This window comes from Camelina sativa, chromosome 1 (genome assembly GCF_030686135.1).
Source record: "Camelina sativa cultivar CO46 ecotype springtype chromosome 1, ASM3068613v1".
NCBI classification, from domain to species: domain Eukaryota; kingdom Viridiplantae; phylum Streptophyta; class Magnoliopsida; order Brassicales; family Brassicaceae; genus Camelina; species Camelina sativa.
The window spans coordinates 2,892,407-2,910,594 of NC_141880.1; the positions used below are offsets into that span (position 1 = coordinate 2,892,407).

General features: G+C 38.5%; 4 protein-coding genes and 1 long non-coding RNA gene across 8 annotated transcripts; 2 read left to right on the forward strand and 3 right to left on the reverse strand.

Annotated features, from left to right (window-relative positions):
• The first annotated feature begins 12 nt into the window (after positions 1-12).
• On the forward strand, positions 13-4,040 carry LOC104735258 (uncharacterized). Of its 4 annotated transcripts, XM_087474813.1 has the most exons (12): positions 199-385; positions 477-608; positions 727-857; positions 945-1,159; positions 1,275-1,604; positions 1,698-1,905; positions 2,038-2,130; positions 2,261-2,370; positions 2,635-2,752; positions 2,841-2,926; positions 3,220-3,271; positions 3,357-4,040. In XM_087474813.1, exons 3-12 carry the CDS (start codon positions 804-806, stop codon positions 3,876-3,878), a joined length of 1,788 nt encoding a protein of 595 aa, XP_087330939.1. In that variant the 5' UTR covers positions 199-385; positions 477-608; positions 727-803; the 3' UTR covers positions 3,879-4,040. The 4 variants fall into 4 exon arrangements, 3 of the variants coding, with proteins under 3 accessions (XP_010453348.1, XP_087330939.1, XP_087330994.1); XR_015572221.1 differs by having other exon boundaries at positions 13-385; positions 477-857; positions 2,069-2,130; XM_010455046.3 differs by having other exon boundaries at positions 13-385; positions 477-857.
• A 93-nt stretch (positions 4,041-4,133) lies between these two features.
• Positions 4,134-7,386, reverse strand: LOC104735406 (formin-like protein 10). Its single transcript, XM_010455232.3, has 3 exons — positions 5,295-7,386; positions 4,969-5,213; positions 4,134-4,887 (listed from the first exon to the last, which is right to left on the reverse strand). Exons 1-3 carry the CDS (start codon positions 6,940-6,942, stop codon positions 4,267-4,269), a joined length of 2,514 nt encoding a protein of 837 aa, XP_010453534.1. The 5' UTR covers positions 6,943-7,386; the 3' UTR covers positions 4,134-4,266.
• A 2,152-nt stretch (positions 7,387-9,538) lies between these two features.
• Positions 9,539-12,223, reverse strand: LOC104735596 (glutathione S-transferase T3-like). The gene is made up of 3 exons (XM_019238589.2): positions 12,041-12,223; positions 11,328-11,472; positions 9,539-11,102 (listed from the first exon to the last, which is right to left on the reverse strand). Exon 3 carries the CDS (start codon positions 10,710-10,712, stop codon positions 9,720-9,722), a length of 993 nt encoding a protein of 330 aa, XP_019094134.1. The 5' UTR covers positions 10,713-11,102; positions 11,328-11,472; positions 12,041-12,223; the 3' UTR covers positions 9,539-9,719.
• Positions 12,224-13,733: 1,510 nt separating this feature from the next.
• Positions 13,734-15,262, forward strand: LOC104735658 (F-box/LRR-repeat protein 12). Its single transcript, XM_019244961.2, has one exon. The coding sequence runs from the start codon at positions 13,734-13,736 to the stop codon at positions 14,916-14,918; it is 1,185 nt and encodes a 394-aa protein (XP_019100506.1). The 3' UTR covers positions 14,919-15,262.
• Positions 15,263-15,584: 322 nt separating this feature from the next.
• On the reverse strand, positions 15,585-18,120 carry LOC147949497 (uncharacterized). The gene is made up of 3 exons (XR_015572414.1): positions 17,906-18,120; positions 17,367-17,739; positions 15,585-17,256 (listed from the first exon to the last, which is right to left on the reverse strand). It is a non-coding gene; the product is annotated as an uncharacterized LOC147949497 (long non-coding RNA).
• Between the last annotated feature and the right edge of the window lie 68 nt (positions 18,121-18,188).

Sequence of the window (18,188 nt, forward strand, 5' to 3'; positions counted from 1 at the left end):
AGAAAAAAGCTCTCCGTCTCTCTCCGGTTATATCTCAACAACATCTATCAGAACAACCAAACCGCATTGAACCGAACCTGAGATCCTAAACCGGTTTTTTCTTTCTTTTAATTTTTAAATGTAGTAAAGACGAACCGAACCGAACCAAATTTAAACCAGTTTCGAATTAAAACCGCCGCTTCGTCCTCGTCAACCTCCGTCGCCGCCTTGCATAAACCTCTGTTTACTTCAATCTCTCAACTTTATCCTCTAAACAAGTTGATATTTTTTTTTAATTTCTGACAAGCTTCTATGATACGCATTATTCTTGCTGTTTTGAGCTTGCGTTGTATATAAAAGCTCTGAATTTGAACAGATTCTAGTATCGTTAACCGCCATGGAATTGGTGAGTTTCTCTTGCTCTCTTATGTATTAAGTTAATGTAAGTCTATATATCTCGTGTGAGTAAATATGAAAGCTTTGTGGTTTTTTTGCAGACATGTCTGAGTAAAGGAGATGGCTTTCACTATCCTCCTTGTCATATGCTTAATCTATGTGGTTTCAGAATCTTGATTGACTGCCCTTTGGACCTTTCTGCGATCACAATCTTCTCACCTGTTCCATACGATGTGGGTTTTGAAGCTTCTGAATATCCATCATCTGATGTGTCTCTGGATGCTCAGAATCCAATTCAGAAGAAGCAAAAACTTGAGAGACAGCTAACTCGTGCTGATTTGGTGTGCGCAGAACCGTGGTACAAAACTGTGAAGGCCTTGCATTTGTGGGAGGCTTCTTTGATTGATATAGTTCTCATCTCCAACCCTATGGGATTGCTCGGATTGCCTTTCCTTACCCAAAGCCCTGGATTTTGTGCCAAGGTAAACGTTTTCAGGTCCTAAAGTTTTGAGTGTTTTGTTTGCTTGGTGGGGTGTGCATTGTGCTGAGTTGTTACCGCTAAGATGTAGATATATATGACTGAAGCAACAGCCAAGATTGGACAGCTCATGATGGAAGATCTTGTCTCGATGCATAAGGAATTCAGATGTTTTTATGGACCCGGGGACTCAAGTTATCCTGGATGGATAAAGGATTTAGATAGTCAAAAGGTACCAGCCTTGCTTAAAAAAGTTGTCTTCGGTGAGAGTGGTGATGATCTGGGCAGTTGGATGCGTCTGTACAGGTAACTATTATTGGCTTGTTGAACAATAGGTTGCCCCATTATTATCAAGTTACCAGCTCTTCAAGTTTTCATATTGTTGATTTCTACTTTAATTTATGTCCAATCTTTTCCACAGTTTAGATGATGTAGAGAGTTGCATGAAGAAGGTTCAAGTTGTAAAGTTTGCTGAAGAAGTTTGTTATAATGGGACCTTGATCATCAAGGCCCTAAGTTCTGGTCTAGATATTGGGGCTTGCAATTGGTTGATCAACGGACCTAATGCAAGTCTAAGTTATGTGTCAAACTCCATCTTAGTTTCACTTCATGCGAGAAATTTTGATATCAATGGTCTCAAAGGACTCGATGTGATGGTTTACTCAGATTTCTCATGCCTCCAGTCTGCAGAAGTGACTGAGAATGGTTGTATTTCTCCCAACCCGGATAATAATTATTTATCAACAATCAGGTAACTCTCACATATGACTTTATCTTACATTTATTAGGATGTTTGTTTGGGACTTAGAGTCGAGGATCTTTCTTAACTGTTACACTTTTTTAGTATTGACAATAAGGATGAGGACTTGGCTGCTTCATTACTAAACACAGAAGACAGCTTAGAAGAGATGGAGAAACTAGCTTTTGTTTGTTCATGTGCTGCAGAATCTGCTGATGCTGGTGGCTCAACCTTGATAACAATTACTCGTGTTGGGATAGTTTTGCAGCTCCTTGAACTAATGTCAGATTATATTGAATCCTCGTCTTTGAAGGTTGAATTTCTCTTTCTTATTATTCTATAGTTTTACTTTCTTGAGGATATGAAGCATAGAGAAAAAGGTGATTTACTTGAAATTATTCTTTAGCTCCGTTAGACTAAATCACTCTAGTCTGGATTTGCTTAGGTTCCAATCTTTGTAATATCTTCTGTGGCAGAAGAGCTATTGGCATACACAAACACCATACCCGAGTGGCTGTGCGACCAACGACAGGAGGAGGTATATTCTGCCAATTTTCTTGGTTAATCACTGAATTTTTTATGTGAGAAAATGAATCAAATGGTATATGTTCTGTTATAATTTCTTTGAAAGATAGATCAAATACTAAATATTTTGATTGATGTCGCAGTTAATTTCAGGAGAACCATGGTTTGACCATCTTAAATTCATTAAAGATCTTAAATTCATTAAAGACGAGAAGATTCATTTGTTTCCTGCCATTCATTCACCCAACTTAATGTAAGAAGGGTTCATAATTTTATCTCTGCAATCACTACTTGATGAGTTATTTTGCTGAATGCATAGTTTGCAAACACATTACACATGCCATGCTAGTATTATTATTGAATATATCATCTCTGTTCACCTTAAATTATTGCTTAGTTCAGATACATCAGTAAAATACCTCACATGGAATCTGCAACCTAAATCTTGGGGGTGGGGTGATTCCATTATAAAAAGTATGTTACAACATTCACTAATTTTTTTAAGTTATACGAACAGAACGAGTTGGCAAGAACCATGCATTGTATTTGCTCCTCACTGTAGTTTGCGGCTTGGCCCTTCTGTCCAGCTTCTTCAGCGTTGGCGTGGAGATCCAAAATCATTGCTTGTTCTTGAGGTTTTTATATCTTTCTCTCTTTCCTAGCTCCATCAGATGATCCAGTGTGAATCTCTAGTCAATCTATCTGATGAGAAATGTATTGCAGGATGGAATTAGTTCAGGTTTAGCACTTCTCCCTTTTAGACCAGTAGCGATGAAAGTTCTCCAATGTTCATTTCTTTCTGGAATAAGGTAAGGTTTGCCTTCTGTATGATTAAAATTACATTTCATTCTGGTGCTTCGTAGTTGTCTTTTTCTGTCTTCTTTAATCAAGGAGTCTGAGTTGTGCCTGCACAAAATAGGAATTGACATGGGTCCCTGTGCAAGGGCATACCTTGAATGATATGCCTTATCGCTATTTAGTGACCAGCAATTTTCTCACTATCTCCCAGATTATTAGTTTTTTAAAATCATGGTCCACAGGCCAAATGTGTGATCTGAAATTAGCTTGTCAACCATACTCAATGCGGTAGTTTCTTTTGCAGGTTGCAAAAGCTCCCAACACTTATTTCCATTTTGCAGCCAAAGATTGTTTTGGTAACGATTCTCTTCCACTTTGTTTAGAAATCTTTCCGTCGTGCATCTGTCTATATTCATCTATCTGATACCATTTTATGTATAGGTCCCTGATGCTGTCAGTCAGAGGATCAATCTTAGTGAGATGAAGATAAACTCAATCTTGAATTTCTCTGAAAACAAGACGCTGCATGTGCCAAGAATTGCAGACAATTCAAGCGTAGAGATTACAACGGACTTGGCCTCCAAATTGAGCTGGAGAAAACTGAGACAACGTGAAAACTTTGGTATTGCAAGATTAAAAGGTGAGCTTCAGATGGAAGATGGGAAACACAGATTAGTTACAGGGTTGGAGCAAGAAGAAAGTTCAGGGAAGGCTCGGCCATTAAGGTATTGGGGCACAGTGGCTCAAGAACCACTTTTGGGCGCGTTACTGAAAATGGGAATAAAAGGATCTATAGAACACAGCACATCTGAGAATGGATCAGAAAACAGTATGATTCATATAGCAAATCCTAGCCGTGGCCTGATAGAGACCTCAGAGATGTGTACTGCTATTGTAGCAGAAGATGAGAATGTAGCCTATCAGATCCTCCAGGGGATTGATGAAGTTCTTGATGGAATTTAGAGGATGTATCAGCTGACTGACCTGGTATATTAGTGTATTAGAGTGACTGAATTAGATAGATCGTGTAATTATGATTTGTTAGTTTACTGGAATACTCTTTATGTATTTTAGAGTCTCTGTAACATACTTATTCAATGAGAATAACAGAACCTCTTCCCATTTCTTCATCATCTTCCTTCTCGGTTCTAGTGCCCAAAGTTTGTTTGCAACGTCATTCATGAAGTGTCTTATATCAAGTCAAACCAATGCATTCTATGTTTGTAAAAATTGCATTCCCTGAAATACGAACATACCTTCCAACGATTCAAACAAACATACTTACATAACTAAGAGGTAACACAATGCATTAGTCTTGGACAGATTATAGGATCTTTATTACACAAGAAATCTAAGCCAGGGCACTCTCTTCTCTAGTCACCTGCATTTTCTTGCATACTCCATCTAGAATGTTCAAGAAGTCTCTCACAATAACGAATACTTTCAGTAGCTGAGCTTCTTCCTTTGCGGAATCTACATGGAAATACTCTGTGATCTTTTTCACTGCAAAGAGTGTGGAACCTTCTTCTCTTTCTATCTTTTTAATCTCCTCAGCAGCGGTTTCCAAGAATCGGGTCATCGACTCCTTAAATTTCAACCAATGGTGCTCTTCATTGTGTCTTGTCTCCTCACACAGTAGCAGAACCTCATTTACTTTCTGAACTCCTTGATAGAGCTTCGCCACATCGCTCCTTAGAACGCCATAGTCCAAATCTGCAGATTTCTTGACATCCTCAAGTACTGAACTCAGATTTCTCACAACGTTTAGCCCTTTGATGCCTTCTGATTCTGTGATGTTCTGTACAACAGAATGCAAGATACTGGTTCTTCCATCTAACGATTTGATATCGACAAGCTCGAGGAGAGCCTCAAGTTTGAAGGCATGAGCATTACCGCTCTTTATTCCTGTCTCTAAGACAGCTCCTACAAGTCTCACTAACATCCTGCTATTTCGCAGTGCCTCACAAGCAGCCTGCAAAAGAATCATATAGCTTCGTAAGACATAAGTTTACAACAACATTCATAGTCATTTATCTTCAGCTTTGTTTTATACCTGTAAAACGCGGAGTGACCCTTTCAAGTCTTTGACATTGGAGTCAAAACTAACAACAGAGAGCAATGCATCAACCCGTTTGAACACGAAAGGTACATTAAGCAATTCCTTGAGAAACCTCTCTGATGGGGAAAGCTTGACCACTGAATCATCACTATAGCTAATCAGCTTCCTCTCTTCTTCTTCGCTCGGTACCACTCTTGCTAAACTATCAAGAAGCTCAACTCCAAGTGCATCATAGTGACCTGATAGAAAATACAAGTCAGATTCAACTCGATACAATCGAAAATAGAGAATAAATTAGCTTTGTAAACTGATGATTTTACCATCTCGAAGCGCCTGACAAACATCATTTGTGGTGAGCTTAAGTGTTGTAAGAAGAGTAGCAACATTTTGACTCTTTCTTGGACCTAAAACTTTGCTCTCTTGATTTAGCATCGGAAGATCACAGCTAAGACTTCTCTGCTTTGGGTTAGCATTAGAAGAGTTGTACGGAAGACGGTCCCATGTAGTTGTCCGGCGAGAACTTGGTCGGACTCTGTCCCAAGGCAAAGGTTTCAGCTTTGGCTTTGGCCGCTCTGTTGTTCCTTCCCAACAACTCTGTGGTAACTCAGAGAAAGATAGCTTTTTCCCAGATTTCTGAACCATAAAAGACTGTGACGGTGGCACAAGAGGAGGAGGCTCCGGCATTGCCGGCGGTGGCCGTTGCGGAGGAGGTATAGTAACAGCAGCTGCACCCGATTCGCTCTGTTCAGTTGTAGCAAACTCTGTATTTTCCCAAGAAGGTTTCAAACTTCTTGAAGATTCAGAGATGTTGATACAAAAATCTCTAGCTGGTGAAGCAGAGGTTGAAGAAAGGAACAAAGACTTGACATTTCGACTGAAATCGTTCCATCTCGGCGGCGAAGAGTCAAGAACCTTCCGGAAAAAACGATCCGGCGTGGTAGAGACTGAAGAGTACATAGAAGAACGAGCGTATGCGTCAGGAGTTCTAATCATACCTCTCTCTGGTGAAGTAGAAGCAGAGGAGATTCTTGGAAACCCTAGATTTTGATTCCAGAGGCTAAACATTCTCAGAGACGCACCACCGTATTTCTTGTTGTTCCTTACGGTTCTCTCCGGTGAAGACGGAGACTGAGGGTTTTGGTTAGTTGACCAATGTGGAGCGGTAGAGTTCAACGGCGGAGAAATCGTAGCGGACGGTGACATCGCCGGAGAGTCCGAGTGTGAAGAGATAGAGCAAGAACAGTTACTGTACGGATTAGTTCTCCGGTCTCGTGGTTCTTGACCGGAGATCGACGCGAGAGGCGAGTAAAAGTCATCGTCTTCTTCTTCTTTATCGGAGTTGTGTTGTAGGAGGAAGCTACGAGCAGGTAACGGCGGGAGAGGAGAGATCTCAGGTGAGGCCGGTTTAACGAAAACAGAACCGGAGGAAGTGGCGACGTTGCCGAGGTAGAGAACATCTGAGGTAGAAGGAGCTACAGAGAGTTTGTTTTCAGTTGTGTTGTTGTTTCTTGGAAGGGGACATTGAGGAGTTTGTTGTTCGGATTTGGTAATGTCTGAAGAAGAAGCTGCTAAGCTCTTGGATTCTTCTTTAAAATGACGGGTTTGCCCTCGCCACCGTCCGTAGAGAAACAAAGACAGGCCGAGTAGTGTTGCGACGGCGAGCACGGCGGAGATAGCTGGGATGAGGAGTGTGCGGGAAGGAGTGTGAGCTTGAGGAGAGCGAGGGAGGACGAGTGCGGAGATGTTCGCCGGAAATGTCGCGAACGTGGGGGCGGGGGGCGGAAGAGGCTGCGGTGGTGAAGGAGGAGGAGGAGAGGAGGAGCTGTAAAGTGGGAAGAACGGCGGAGAAAATGTGGAAGGAGTTTGTAGAAGGTGACGGCGAGTAAAACTGGCCGGAGATGCGTATGATAAGAGAGAGGATGCGCAAGATAGGAGTGAGAAGATGATGATGATGATGGCGTAGTCCATTTTTGGGGTTTTCTTGGAGAGCTTTGTGTGTGTGTTCTGCAATGAGCAGCACTCTCTCAGGAATGAAAGAGCCTTAATGGTTGGTACCACTATGCTAGTGTAAGTGTAGTGAATGGGTGATTAGTGAACTCTTCTTCTAGTTACAATTGAATATACTGTATAAAAAGTGAAACTAGGGCAGGGAAGAACGTATATGAAATGCAATAATTACGTGAAGTAAATTCTGGTCATCTCTTTCAAAAAGAATCTTTTTGACTTTTAATACCATCATCTTCTCTTTACTATTAGTACTATACAAAACACTATCTTCTCTTTTCTGTGCAACCCAATTATTAAAGGTGATATAGGTACCATCTTTATCTACGAGGAAAACAACTAAGACAACATTTCTATTCGCCCAAATATTATTGCTCTTTATTTACTCGTGTTATGAAATACGACTATGTAATCGAAATTCAAATTAATTAAGAGTATATATAGTTGGGCTAAAATGTCGGGAAAAGAAAAAGTAGAAGAAGAAATGCAGAGTGCTTTGTCTTTTATTTGTCTTATCCATATTTTTCGTATGTTTTATAGTATAAGAAACATAAAAGTTTCAAAAAGAACCCAGTGATTATTGAAATTAATAGTCCATTGATTTGAAACGCTCTCTAGCTTTTTGTCACTTACATTTTTTGCATGTTTTTCTTTTTCTTTTGGACTTTATTTGAAATATGATCTAGCCAGAGTTATTGTGGATGCGAGAGAGTCAAAAGGAGGGCTAAGACGAAAGGCAATCAGAAGAAGCAAGCTAAATGTGCACCCCAAAAAAATGAAAGAAAGTGTCACAACAGCTTGGTTGCATAGACAAGGACTAGAAATGGGGAAGACTTGGTTGGCCATATTGAGATTGTTACAACACACACCATGTGGTCATTTTACGTACCTCGATTTTTTGGAAGTTTTTAAGATTAATAAATGTTAAATTTACCTAGCAACCAAATATTACAAGTTACATACAATAATTGATTAACTGGCCATCCCCAAATCTTGCAAAACTAGCTGTACTTTTCTTGTCAGAGTACACAATCACGAAGTTGTGTTTTCACGAAGCCCATTTTCACTGCAAAAAAAAAAAAAAAAAAAAATCTAATGTGAACTATAGTAAAACTGTACGAGGATCAGGTTTCAAATGTGAACTCCTACTCTGAGCTGAAGACTTGTTGCTACACTGGCGGGAGAATTAATATGCAAAAGTCCAACTTGTTCACTACATCCAAGGAGACACTAATTGATAAACAAATGCTTTTTTCTCGTGAGTGGGCAACATCGGTGGTAATAATAAAGCCCTAAAAACTCTTTACCCTTGCCTTTGAGGCAAAATTCACTCTTTAGTCTCTCCCAATAGATGTTATTTGATGAAGATGCCAAGTAAAAATATCTACCTGAGTGTACCATCACCTTGAAAATAGAAATATACATATCAACATGAATACAAACTACTAAGAGCTTCTCCAACGGTAAGGTTCTTATTGTGAGGTTTTTAAATTTTTTAAGAATAGATTTTGTACTTTATGAAAGTAAGAACTTGTAATTGGGTAATTAAAATTTTGCTCCTCCAATGGTGAAGTTCTTATTGGGGTTCTTAATTTTGAAAAAAAATATTTGTCAAAAATATTATTTATGAAATGAAAATATTTTAAGTAAAACATAATTACTTTGAATGTTTAAATAATTTAAATTGTATAAAAATAAGAAATAATAGCATTTCATAAATTTTTAAACATTAATTTTAAAACTTACAAATTATAAAAGCATAGTAAAAATAGGAATACAAATCATAAATGGGATAATAGATTAGTTGTAATCCTGATTGTAACCTTGATTTGTGTCAAACTTTTGCCATATATGTTCAATCAAATCATCATGCAAGCGTTCATTTGTTCTTTTATCACGAACTTCATTTCGCGTGATCATCATCTCGGTGATGTTTGAAAGCCTCGCAGTAGGAAGTGTGTAGTCCACATGTGAAGTTCGGTTTGATTGTGTTTGTTCGAATTCTGCAACATTAAACTGCGTGTACCCATCACGTTCATCTTCTACTATCATATTGTGTAGTATGATACACACTCTCATTATCTTTCCAACTTTTTCTTTATCATGGATGAGAGCCGGGTTTTTTACTATATGGAATCGAGCTTGCAAGACTCCAAAAGCACGTTCAACATCTTTACGAACAGCTTCTTGATATGTAGCAAATAAGGATGCCTTTGGAGTTTGTGGAAGGGGAATAGATTGGATAAAAGTAGCCCATTTTGGATAAATCCCATCGGTGAGATAGTAGGCCAATTTATAGCGGTGCCCGTTGACAGTATAATTCACCTTAGGAGCACAACCTTGTAAAATATCGTCAAAAACTGGTGAGCGATCAAGAACATTGATATCGTTTAATGTACCTGGAGGTCCAAAAAACGCGTGCCATATCCAGAGATCTTGTGACGCTACAGCCTCTAAAACGATGGAAAAAACAAAACTTGTAAAAAGTAGTGGTGTGTCTAAGTAAATAACAAAAGGAGAACTAGTACAACTCGTTCTCACGGGATAACATAGTTACATATAGCCAAAAAAACAAATAATTCACACTGATCTTGAAGGGTTTGTCACGGGAAACAAACATGCCATTACTCATACAACATAAACATGTCATTACTCATACAAAACATATTCAAAGACATACAAAAGAAACATTCAAATATTACATAAACATGGTGAAATTCAAACTCATAGAACATAAACTCTCAAACTGAATTCCTTGACAACATGTCATTAATAAGCTTGTCTTTTAAAGCAACTTCTGCTTCACTAAGTTGTTCCTTTTTTGTAAGAAGGTTTTCAAGCATGACATGCTTGCTATGCTTCTCTTTTAAAGCAAAATCCTTCTCTTTCAAAGCATAGTCTTGTTGCTTTAGCTCAAGCATCCTCTGAACTTTGCTGACCTGAAACTCTAAGAAAGCCTTCCCTTCTCCCTCAACGGTCGACTCAACATTCTTTTTGGATTTTCCCTTCGACGCCTTAACACCAGGGGGTCGAGTCATACATTCATCGGCTCCATGGTCTTGTGGCATCGAGCTTGAGGACTGTGCAGAACCATCTTGGCATTTTCTTCTTTTTGGGGTTCCAGCGGGTTTAGTAGATGAAGAAGCACACCATTTCTGATCATACCTAAGCTCTCGCCAAGCATGCTCCAAGGTGAACTTCACCTTGTGGTCATTGAAGTAGATTTCATATGCCAGCTTCAGAACATCATCCTCATTTTGTCCACTTGATTTCTGCTTTGTGGCAGCCTCATAGCATCCAACAAACTTGCAAACTATATCATTTATCTTCCCCCACCTCTGCTTACAATGACTTGCTGCTCTATGTGGTCGACCTGCAGCCTTCAGACTTACTGCATAATACTTTGCAATCCGTGACCAAAAGGTTCCACGCTTTTGCTGATTTGAAATTACTGGATCCTTGCTTGTGTTAAGCCATGCACTGATGAGCAGAACATCATCTGCTGGGGTCCATGTAATTCTTGATCTACGCTCGGGTTGTGTCATTTCACCTTGACTTGAAGCACCAGCGTATTGGCTACTAACAATAGGGACTTGTGATGCACCAACCTCAATACTTGGTGAAACATTGTCGTATGGATTGGAGTCCAGACTGTGGGTTTCTCCTTGACTATGTAGGAGATCCATGAAGCCAGGAGAGTTAGTATATGGATTCATGGAACCATATGAATCCATATCGTTTTTTTTTTTTGTGCGTGTTAGAAGTAGAAGGGAAGATATTGCTAAAGGGTCGTGTTAGTAGCAATCAATGTGAGGGTTTGGTTAAAAACGATTTGGTTTGTGTTAGTAGCAATCAATGAGAAAGTAAATTTCCACTTCAACTACAAAGCATTGAACACACCCCATAAACACAACCATTGAACAACCAACGAACACAACACAATCAATACAAGACTTACTGCTTACCTAATCTGACAAGACCGGTTTAGTTATTTGGTAGTTGGAAGCAGTGAATTAAACAAAATTAAGTAAAAAAGGAAACTAACCTGCTTGAATTCTCTAGTTTTTGCCATTTGTTGACCCGACCAAACTGATCACAAGTCTACCATGGTCTCCCTTACCAAACTAATCACAAGAAACAATATAAAAGAGAGGTTGAGAGAAACGGATCAGTGATCACATTTTTAATGAGTTGAGATATATGAAATATACACCCATAACAAGAACTCATAACAATTCTCGTTCCATTGTTTGGTTAATTCTACACAAACGGATAAAAAGGGACTTAAACACAAGGATTCATGGAACAATCACAACTAAGTATGAGAGTTAATACTACTAGTATAGTACCTGTATTTGTCAGGGAATTTGCCTTTCTCCATGTAAGTCATGAAGTGATGAGCAAGTCCAGGAGGAATCGGCTCCTCCATCACTATGGACGAATCTGCTGCTAGCTCCGTTTTTGCAGAAGCCTCTAGCTGAATCGATTAAGCTCCTGAAACACAAAGCATCCTTTGTTTTTAGTAAAACTCAGTAACAAGTGATCTGCAAAGCAACAAAAACAACTAATTAAACAGCAAAGATACTTGCTTTCTCGACATTTATAGACGTATAAATGATTACAAGAGGATGATCATAACCAAAACTGAAACAAAAACAGATAAGTTATATCCTAGTTCACTTTTTAAAAGCCACTATTACAATCTATATCAACTACAAATGCAACATACTTCACAGCCTTACCAACACCTCTAAAACCATTTGATTGAATAATTTTGAAGACATAAACGATAGATTTTCAAGCATTCTAAACTTTCAAATCATTCTCGTTAATTCTAACAGTTATATATTGCAACACTTTAAGAGAGTTTTAATAGAATTGTAAAGATATCAATTCCACTAATTTCTGTTTCGTTCTCTCACCACGTTAACAAAAAAAAAAAAAAAACAACATTGTCATCTTTCTTTCATGCGAATAAAGAGAAACAGAGCAATAAAACAGAAAACAGAAGGAGGTAAGAGAATAAAACAGAGACTTTGAGCACATTCTACAAACAGATTACCCTAATTACAATCATGCATGGTGGAGAAGACTCAACGCTTTCCCATATGTCGTTCCGATTAGTTAATCAAAATCTCTGATTTCTGATTGATTAGTCAAAACCTCCGATTAGCGATTGGTTAATCAAAACCTCCGATTGCCAGGTTCTGATTTTGTCAAAAAAAAAGTCTCTTTGTTTTGGGTTGGGAGTATCGCGAGAAAGAGAGAAGAGGAAGAGGAAGAGGAAGAGAAAGGGGAAAAAAAAATTTGTTTTTATATTAAAAACTAAGTGAAAGATATGCTGACACGTATTTGTTAAGAGGCAACTCTTAAGCTTGTTAAATAAGAGGCAACTCTTATCTTTTTTATTAGTTCTGATTTATTTTTAATCACAATCTGTAATAAAAACCTTTGCTAAATCCACCGTTGGAGAAGCTCTAAGATCTACACAGGAACTACAAATACATACATAGTTTGATTGTTTTTGTTTTATACAAGTACATAGTTAAGACTTGAGACAAATATTATTCCTAGGTGCAGTGAAAATTATGACCAGGTGTTGGAATCCGGACAAAAGCAACTCCTCTCACTCATAGCATATGTCAAATCAGCGGGAACATATATCATCCTAATAGTAATTTTGTAGCTGGCTTCTTCACAGCCGAGTATATCTAATCCACATGAGTATTTTTTTTTCATCAGAAAAAAAAAAAAAAAAAATCTACCGTTGGATATGTAACCACCATCAAATCATCAATCATCTGCCGGAGTTCACTAACATTCAAATTTTTTTTGGTTGGATTCAAACATTGACTAATCAAATATAGTATTGATTGGTACTGTATCACATGCGAAGCTTACATGGGTATATAATCCAAGTTGTATTTGGGTTGTAGTGGTGCTTAACTGCTAATTAGTAATACTACTAATGAGCAAATGATTCTGATTATTAATAATTTTAAAAAAGGATGCATTCCGTCTATCGGTCCAGCTGAAGTCAAGGCTGGCTAAGAAAGGGAATGAATCGTCACCATGGCTGCAAGATCAGTGAGCTAAAAGTACTAAAAACCATTAGCCAATTTCTGACCACCTCTCTTGTCACTTGTGACGTGAATCAACGGCCACGATACGTTTTACGCTATCGTCACAGCACGGTGTCATAACACGTGCATTATAATATCTATGGACGGAATTAAAAAAAAAAAAAAAAATTGCTTCAGCTCTCTGCTTCTCCTTGGGTTTTCATATTCGTAATCCGTTTCTTATCAATCCAATCCAAATCCAGAAATTTTGAGTCTCAAAGTTTTGCTTTTTTAATTTTTTAATTTGAGTCTCTTCTTACGGCATGTTGGGTTTCTCATGGAGATTGATTTGGTTGGAATCTAAGCTTGCAATGTCTTCGTTTCCCTGATCTTATCTGGTGATGCGGAATTCTTGATTTTCTTATATTACCCAGTAGGCGCCAATCCATTTTGGAACTTGGTTTCGGACAAAGAGCTATAATCTGGTTTAAATTGAGGTTAAGGGTTCTCTGGATTACTTCATTTAGATCAAAATTGAAGCTTTTCCGACTTGATTTAGGCAATCTTCGCTTAGGTTTCTGTTCTGTATCAAAGTAACTATGTGGAAGGAGGTATAGTTATAGACTTGGAGGAGGTTTTAGTTTCAAAAGATAAGATTTTGTTTTTTCATTTATACTGGAGTTGAAGTGATAGATGGAGGTTGTGTCTGAGTTTGATGATACTGAGACCTCCATTACCCACCTTCCAGATGATTGTCTTTCCTTTATTTTCCAACGACTTGATAATGTTGCTGATCATGATTCATTCGGTTTGACTTGTCATCGCTGGCTCAACATCCAAAACATAAGCCGTCGCTCTTTACAGTTTCAGTGTTCCTTCACAGTACTGAACCCTGCAAGTCTGTCTCAGCCGAATCCTGATGTGAATTCCTATCATCTCCACAGGCTTCTCACTCGTTTCCAGTGGTTGGAGCATCTTTCGCTTTCTGGTTGCACGTTACTGAATGATTCAAGCCTCGCCTCTCTTAGGTTTCCCGGTGCAAGACTGCATAGTCTTTACTTAGATTGTTGCTTTGGTATTTCTGATGATGCGATCTTTACAGTTGCTAGCTTTTGTCCCAATCTAAGAGTGGTTAGTCTCTACCGCTGCAATATCAGTGACATTGGGTTAGAAACTTTAGCCAGGGCTTCCTTGCCTCTAATGTGCGTTAATCTCTCGTATTGCCCTCTAGTATCTGATTTTGGGATTAAGGCATTGTCACAAGCATGCTTGCAGCTTAAGTCAGTGAAGATCTCAAACTGCAAGAGCATAACCGGTGTTGGCTTCAACGGCTGTTCTCCAACTCTAGGCTATGTGGATGCTGAGTCTTGTCAGCTTGAGCCTAAGGGTATAACTGGGATCATTAGCGGAGGTGGGATTGAGTTTCTTAACCTTTCAGGTGTAAGTTGCTACATCCACAAAGATGGGTTGGTACCTATTGGATCTGGGATTGCATCAAAACTTAGAATCTTGAACCTAAGGATGTGCAGAACGGTTGGTGATGAATCCATCGAAGCTATAGCAAAAGGTTGTCCAGTGCTCCAAGAGTGGAACTTGGCTCTCTGTCATGAAGTTAAGGTTTTGGGATGGGAAGCCGTAGGAAAGTGGTGCCGTAACTTGAAAAAACTCCATGTGAACCGTTGTAGGAACTTATGTGACCAAGGGTTGCTTGCTCTACGAGGTGGTTGCACGAACCTCCAGATTCTCTACATGAGCGGGAATGCGAGGCTGACCCCTACAGCAGTTGAGATGTTCAGGTTACATAGAGCCGATATAACAATAAGGGCAGAGGAAATGATGGCCATAGGAGCAGACTGGAGACTATATGCACAAGAATGAAGCATCCATTACCCAACAGTATATATGCGTTGGTCTTACTCAGAGGAAAACTGCAAGAACGGATCCGAATGCTGCTAAAGCAAGCTAGTAAACAACTCTGAAAATATACATTACAAATACTATATACATCCTTTCTTTTTTTGGTCATCAACAAATACTTCACTTAGTTGTCAAATTTATAATGTGTCCATGAAGTCATAATGGATGGTCCTTAGAATTCTTTACTTATGCCTCTTGCACAATCCCCCAATATTTGCTTTGTTGTAATGTTGTGATTCTTTGGGGATGGACCATTTATAAGATTATCACTCTTTGTATAGTAAGTATCATTCCTTTTGTCTGTAGGCAACAGAGTATGCGAATTACAAAGAGGATTACGAAGTAAACATGGTTTAATGCAGGTGTAGGGGTTGGTGTTGGGATTGGACTAGGTGTCTGTGTTGGTCTTCTCCTTCGTACTTACCAATCCAACTACCAGAAACTTCAGGAGGAGGCTTCTGAGAAGCCGCTTCTCTAGCTAGTTTAGTAATGTATATTTGCACTTTTTTTACCTTTTGAAATTTTGAGAGAATCCTCTTTTAAAAACCGTTTGAATTTGGGTGTGATGTGAATCAAACACTTTTGGGTGTGGATAAGTTGGTATTTGTTTTGCTGTAAATAAACGAGTGAGAAAATAGCTTTTTGTATATTGATGATCATTGAGTACTCATCACCCACAAGAATACAAAAAAAATTACATATCTCCCACTTTCACAAACTTTGCTGCTAAGCCTTTGCAACATAAAAGTCCGAACTAATTCTTGGCAACACGTATCCTACTCTTGCAATCCTCCCCTTAACGTTCCTCCATTGTTCATAAGCTGCTCCCCAGGGTTTTTTCTATACACGAATCATTATTTTCCAAAATCTAGGCCAAAACAAGTCTACACTGTTTTCTTGTTCTTCAGATACATCCCCTGCTTACTCTCTCTTGTACATCTGTTTCTGGGGTCAGTTTGAAAGACCAAACATAAACCTCTGAAAGTGTTCTATTCCTTTCTTTGTCAAGGAGAGTTGATTGGAAGACCATCGAGAGATGATAAAAGACCAACGAGAGCTGATCATAACATCAACGAGAGTTGATAGGAGCATTACCAAGAGATGATAACAATACCAACGAGAGAGTTGATCATAAGACCAACGAGAGCTGATCATAACATCAAAAAGAGTTGATAGGAGCATTATCAAGAGATGATAACAAGATCAACGAGAGTTGATAGGAGCATTATCAAGAGATGATAACAAGATCAACGATGGTTGATAGGAGCATTATCAAGAGATGATAACAAGATCAACGAGAGCTGATCATAAGATCAACGAGAGTTGATAGGAGCATTATCAAGAGATGATAACAAGATCAACAATGGTTGATAGGAGCATTATCAAGAGACGATAACAAGATCAACGGGAGTTGATAAGAGCATTATCAAAAGATGATAACAAGATCAGCGATGGTTGATAGGAGCATTATCAAGAGATGATAACAAAGATCAACGATGGTTGATAAGAGCATTATCAAGAGATGATAACAAAGATCAAGATGGTTTGATAGGAAGATCATCGAGAGATGATAAAAAGACCAACGAGGGTTGATCATAAAACCAACGAGAGAGTTGATCATAAGACCAACTGGAGTTGGTTGGAAGATCATCGATAGATGATAAAAAGACCAACGAGAGAGTTGATCGTAAGACCAATGAGAGAGTTGATCATAAAACCAACAAGAGTTGGTTGGAAGATCATCGATAGATGATAAACGGACCAACGAGAGAGTTGATCGTAAGACCAACGAGATTTGGTTGGAAGATCATCGATAGATGATAAAAAGACCAACGAGAGTTGGTTGGAAGATCATCGATAGATGATCAAAAGACCAACGAGAGAGTTGATCGTAAGACCAACGAGAGTTGGTATGAACATTATCACGAGTTGATCGTAAAACCAACGAGGGTTGATAGGAAGATCATCGAGAGATGATAACAAAATTCAACGATAGTTGATAGGAATATCATCGAGAGATGATAACAAGATCAACGATGGTTGATAGGAGCATTATCGAGAGATGCTATGATCAGATCAACTAGAGTTGATTGGAGGATCATCAAGAGATGATATATGAGATCAACTAGAGTTGATTGGAGCATCATCGAGAGATGATATATGAGATCAACGAGAGTTGATTGGAGCATTATCAGGAGATAATAAGATCAACGAGAGTTGATAATAAGACCAACAAGAATCGATCATATGTGTTTTTATTGTCATTGCGCGGCTGCACCTCTATATTAATATGTAATACCTACAAGACAGAATACAAAACAGAATGAGTCAGAAGACTGTTATCCAAATTTTACATGATATCTAACCAGAAGATTGAGAAACACTAGGTATAGAAAATAATAGAAATACCTCGATGGACAGGCCTGAAAACTCAACAATCCATCCCAAATATATATACGCTAAAGATCAATGCCACTCCCGGATCAGAGCAAGACAAGCCAAACCATAACAAGAATATCATCGGTTAGATAATGAGATTTTAAAGATAGTCATATAAAGAAAACGAACAAAACTTGCATGAAAATAACACAGACATCTACAAGATCATTCCTTCTTTCATTAGAAGATATACAGACTTCTGCTTGTTGATCAACGAGCGTATCAACGAGGGTTGATGATTGGATCAACGAGGGTTGGTGGTTCAGATCAATTACGAGGGTTGATGATAAGAATCGGCGAGGGTCGATGAATGGATCAACGAGAATTGATGCTTATGTAAAATCTATACAAGAATATCAAAAAACAGAATACAGAGTTAGAAGAAGACTTCATACAGACCAAACACAAAGCAGTAATCGAATTCTACGAGACATGTAAGCAAAAGACCAGAAAGATTCATACACAATAATAAAAAGATATAGATATATGCGTAGATAATAACAACGTACCTCGATGGATCCATCAGTCGCATTATCGATGCAAAAAGATCAACAACAAGGGTTGATCATTAGAGATCAACGAAGATATATCAGATGTTGAAAAAATCGAGCAAAACCCTAAAGAGATGATAAAAAGAATAGAAACATAATCAAAGAAAGCAATAAGGAATCATCGACATGCAAAGAAAAAAACAGAAACAGAAAAGGATACAGAAGCGATGAACAATCTTCAATCACATTTTTCATATATATATAGAGGGGGGAGCAAAACCCAAAACCGAGCCGGTTAAGG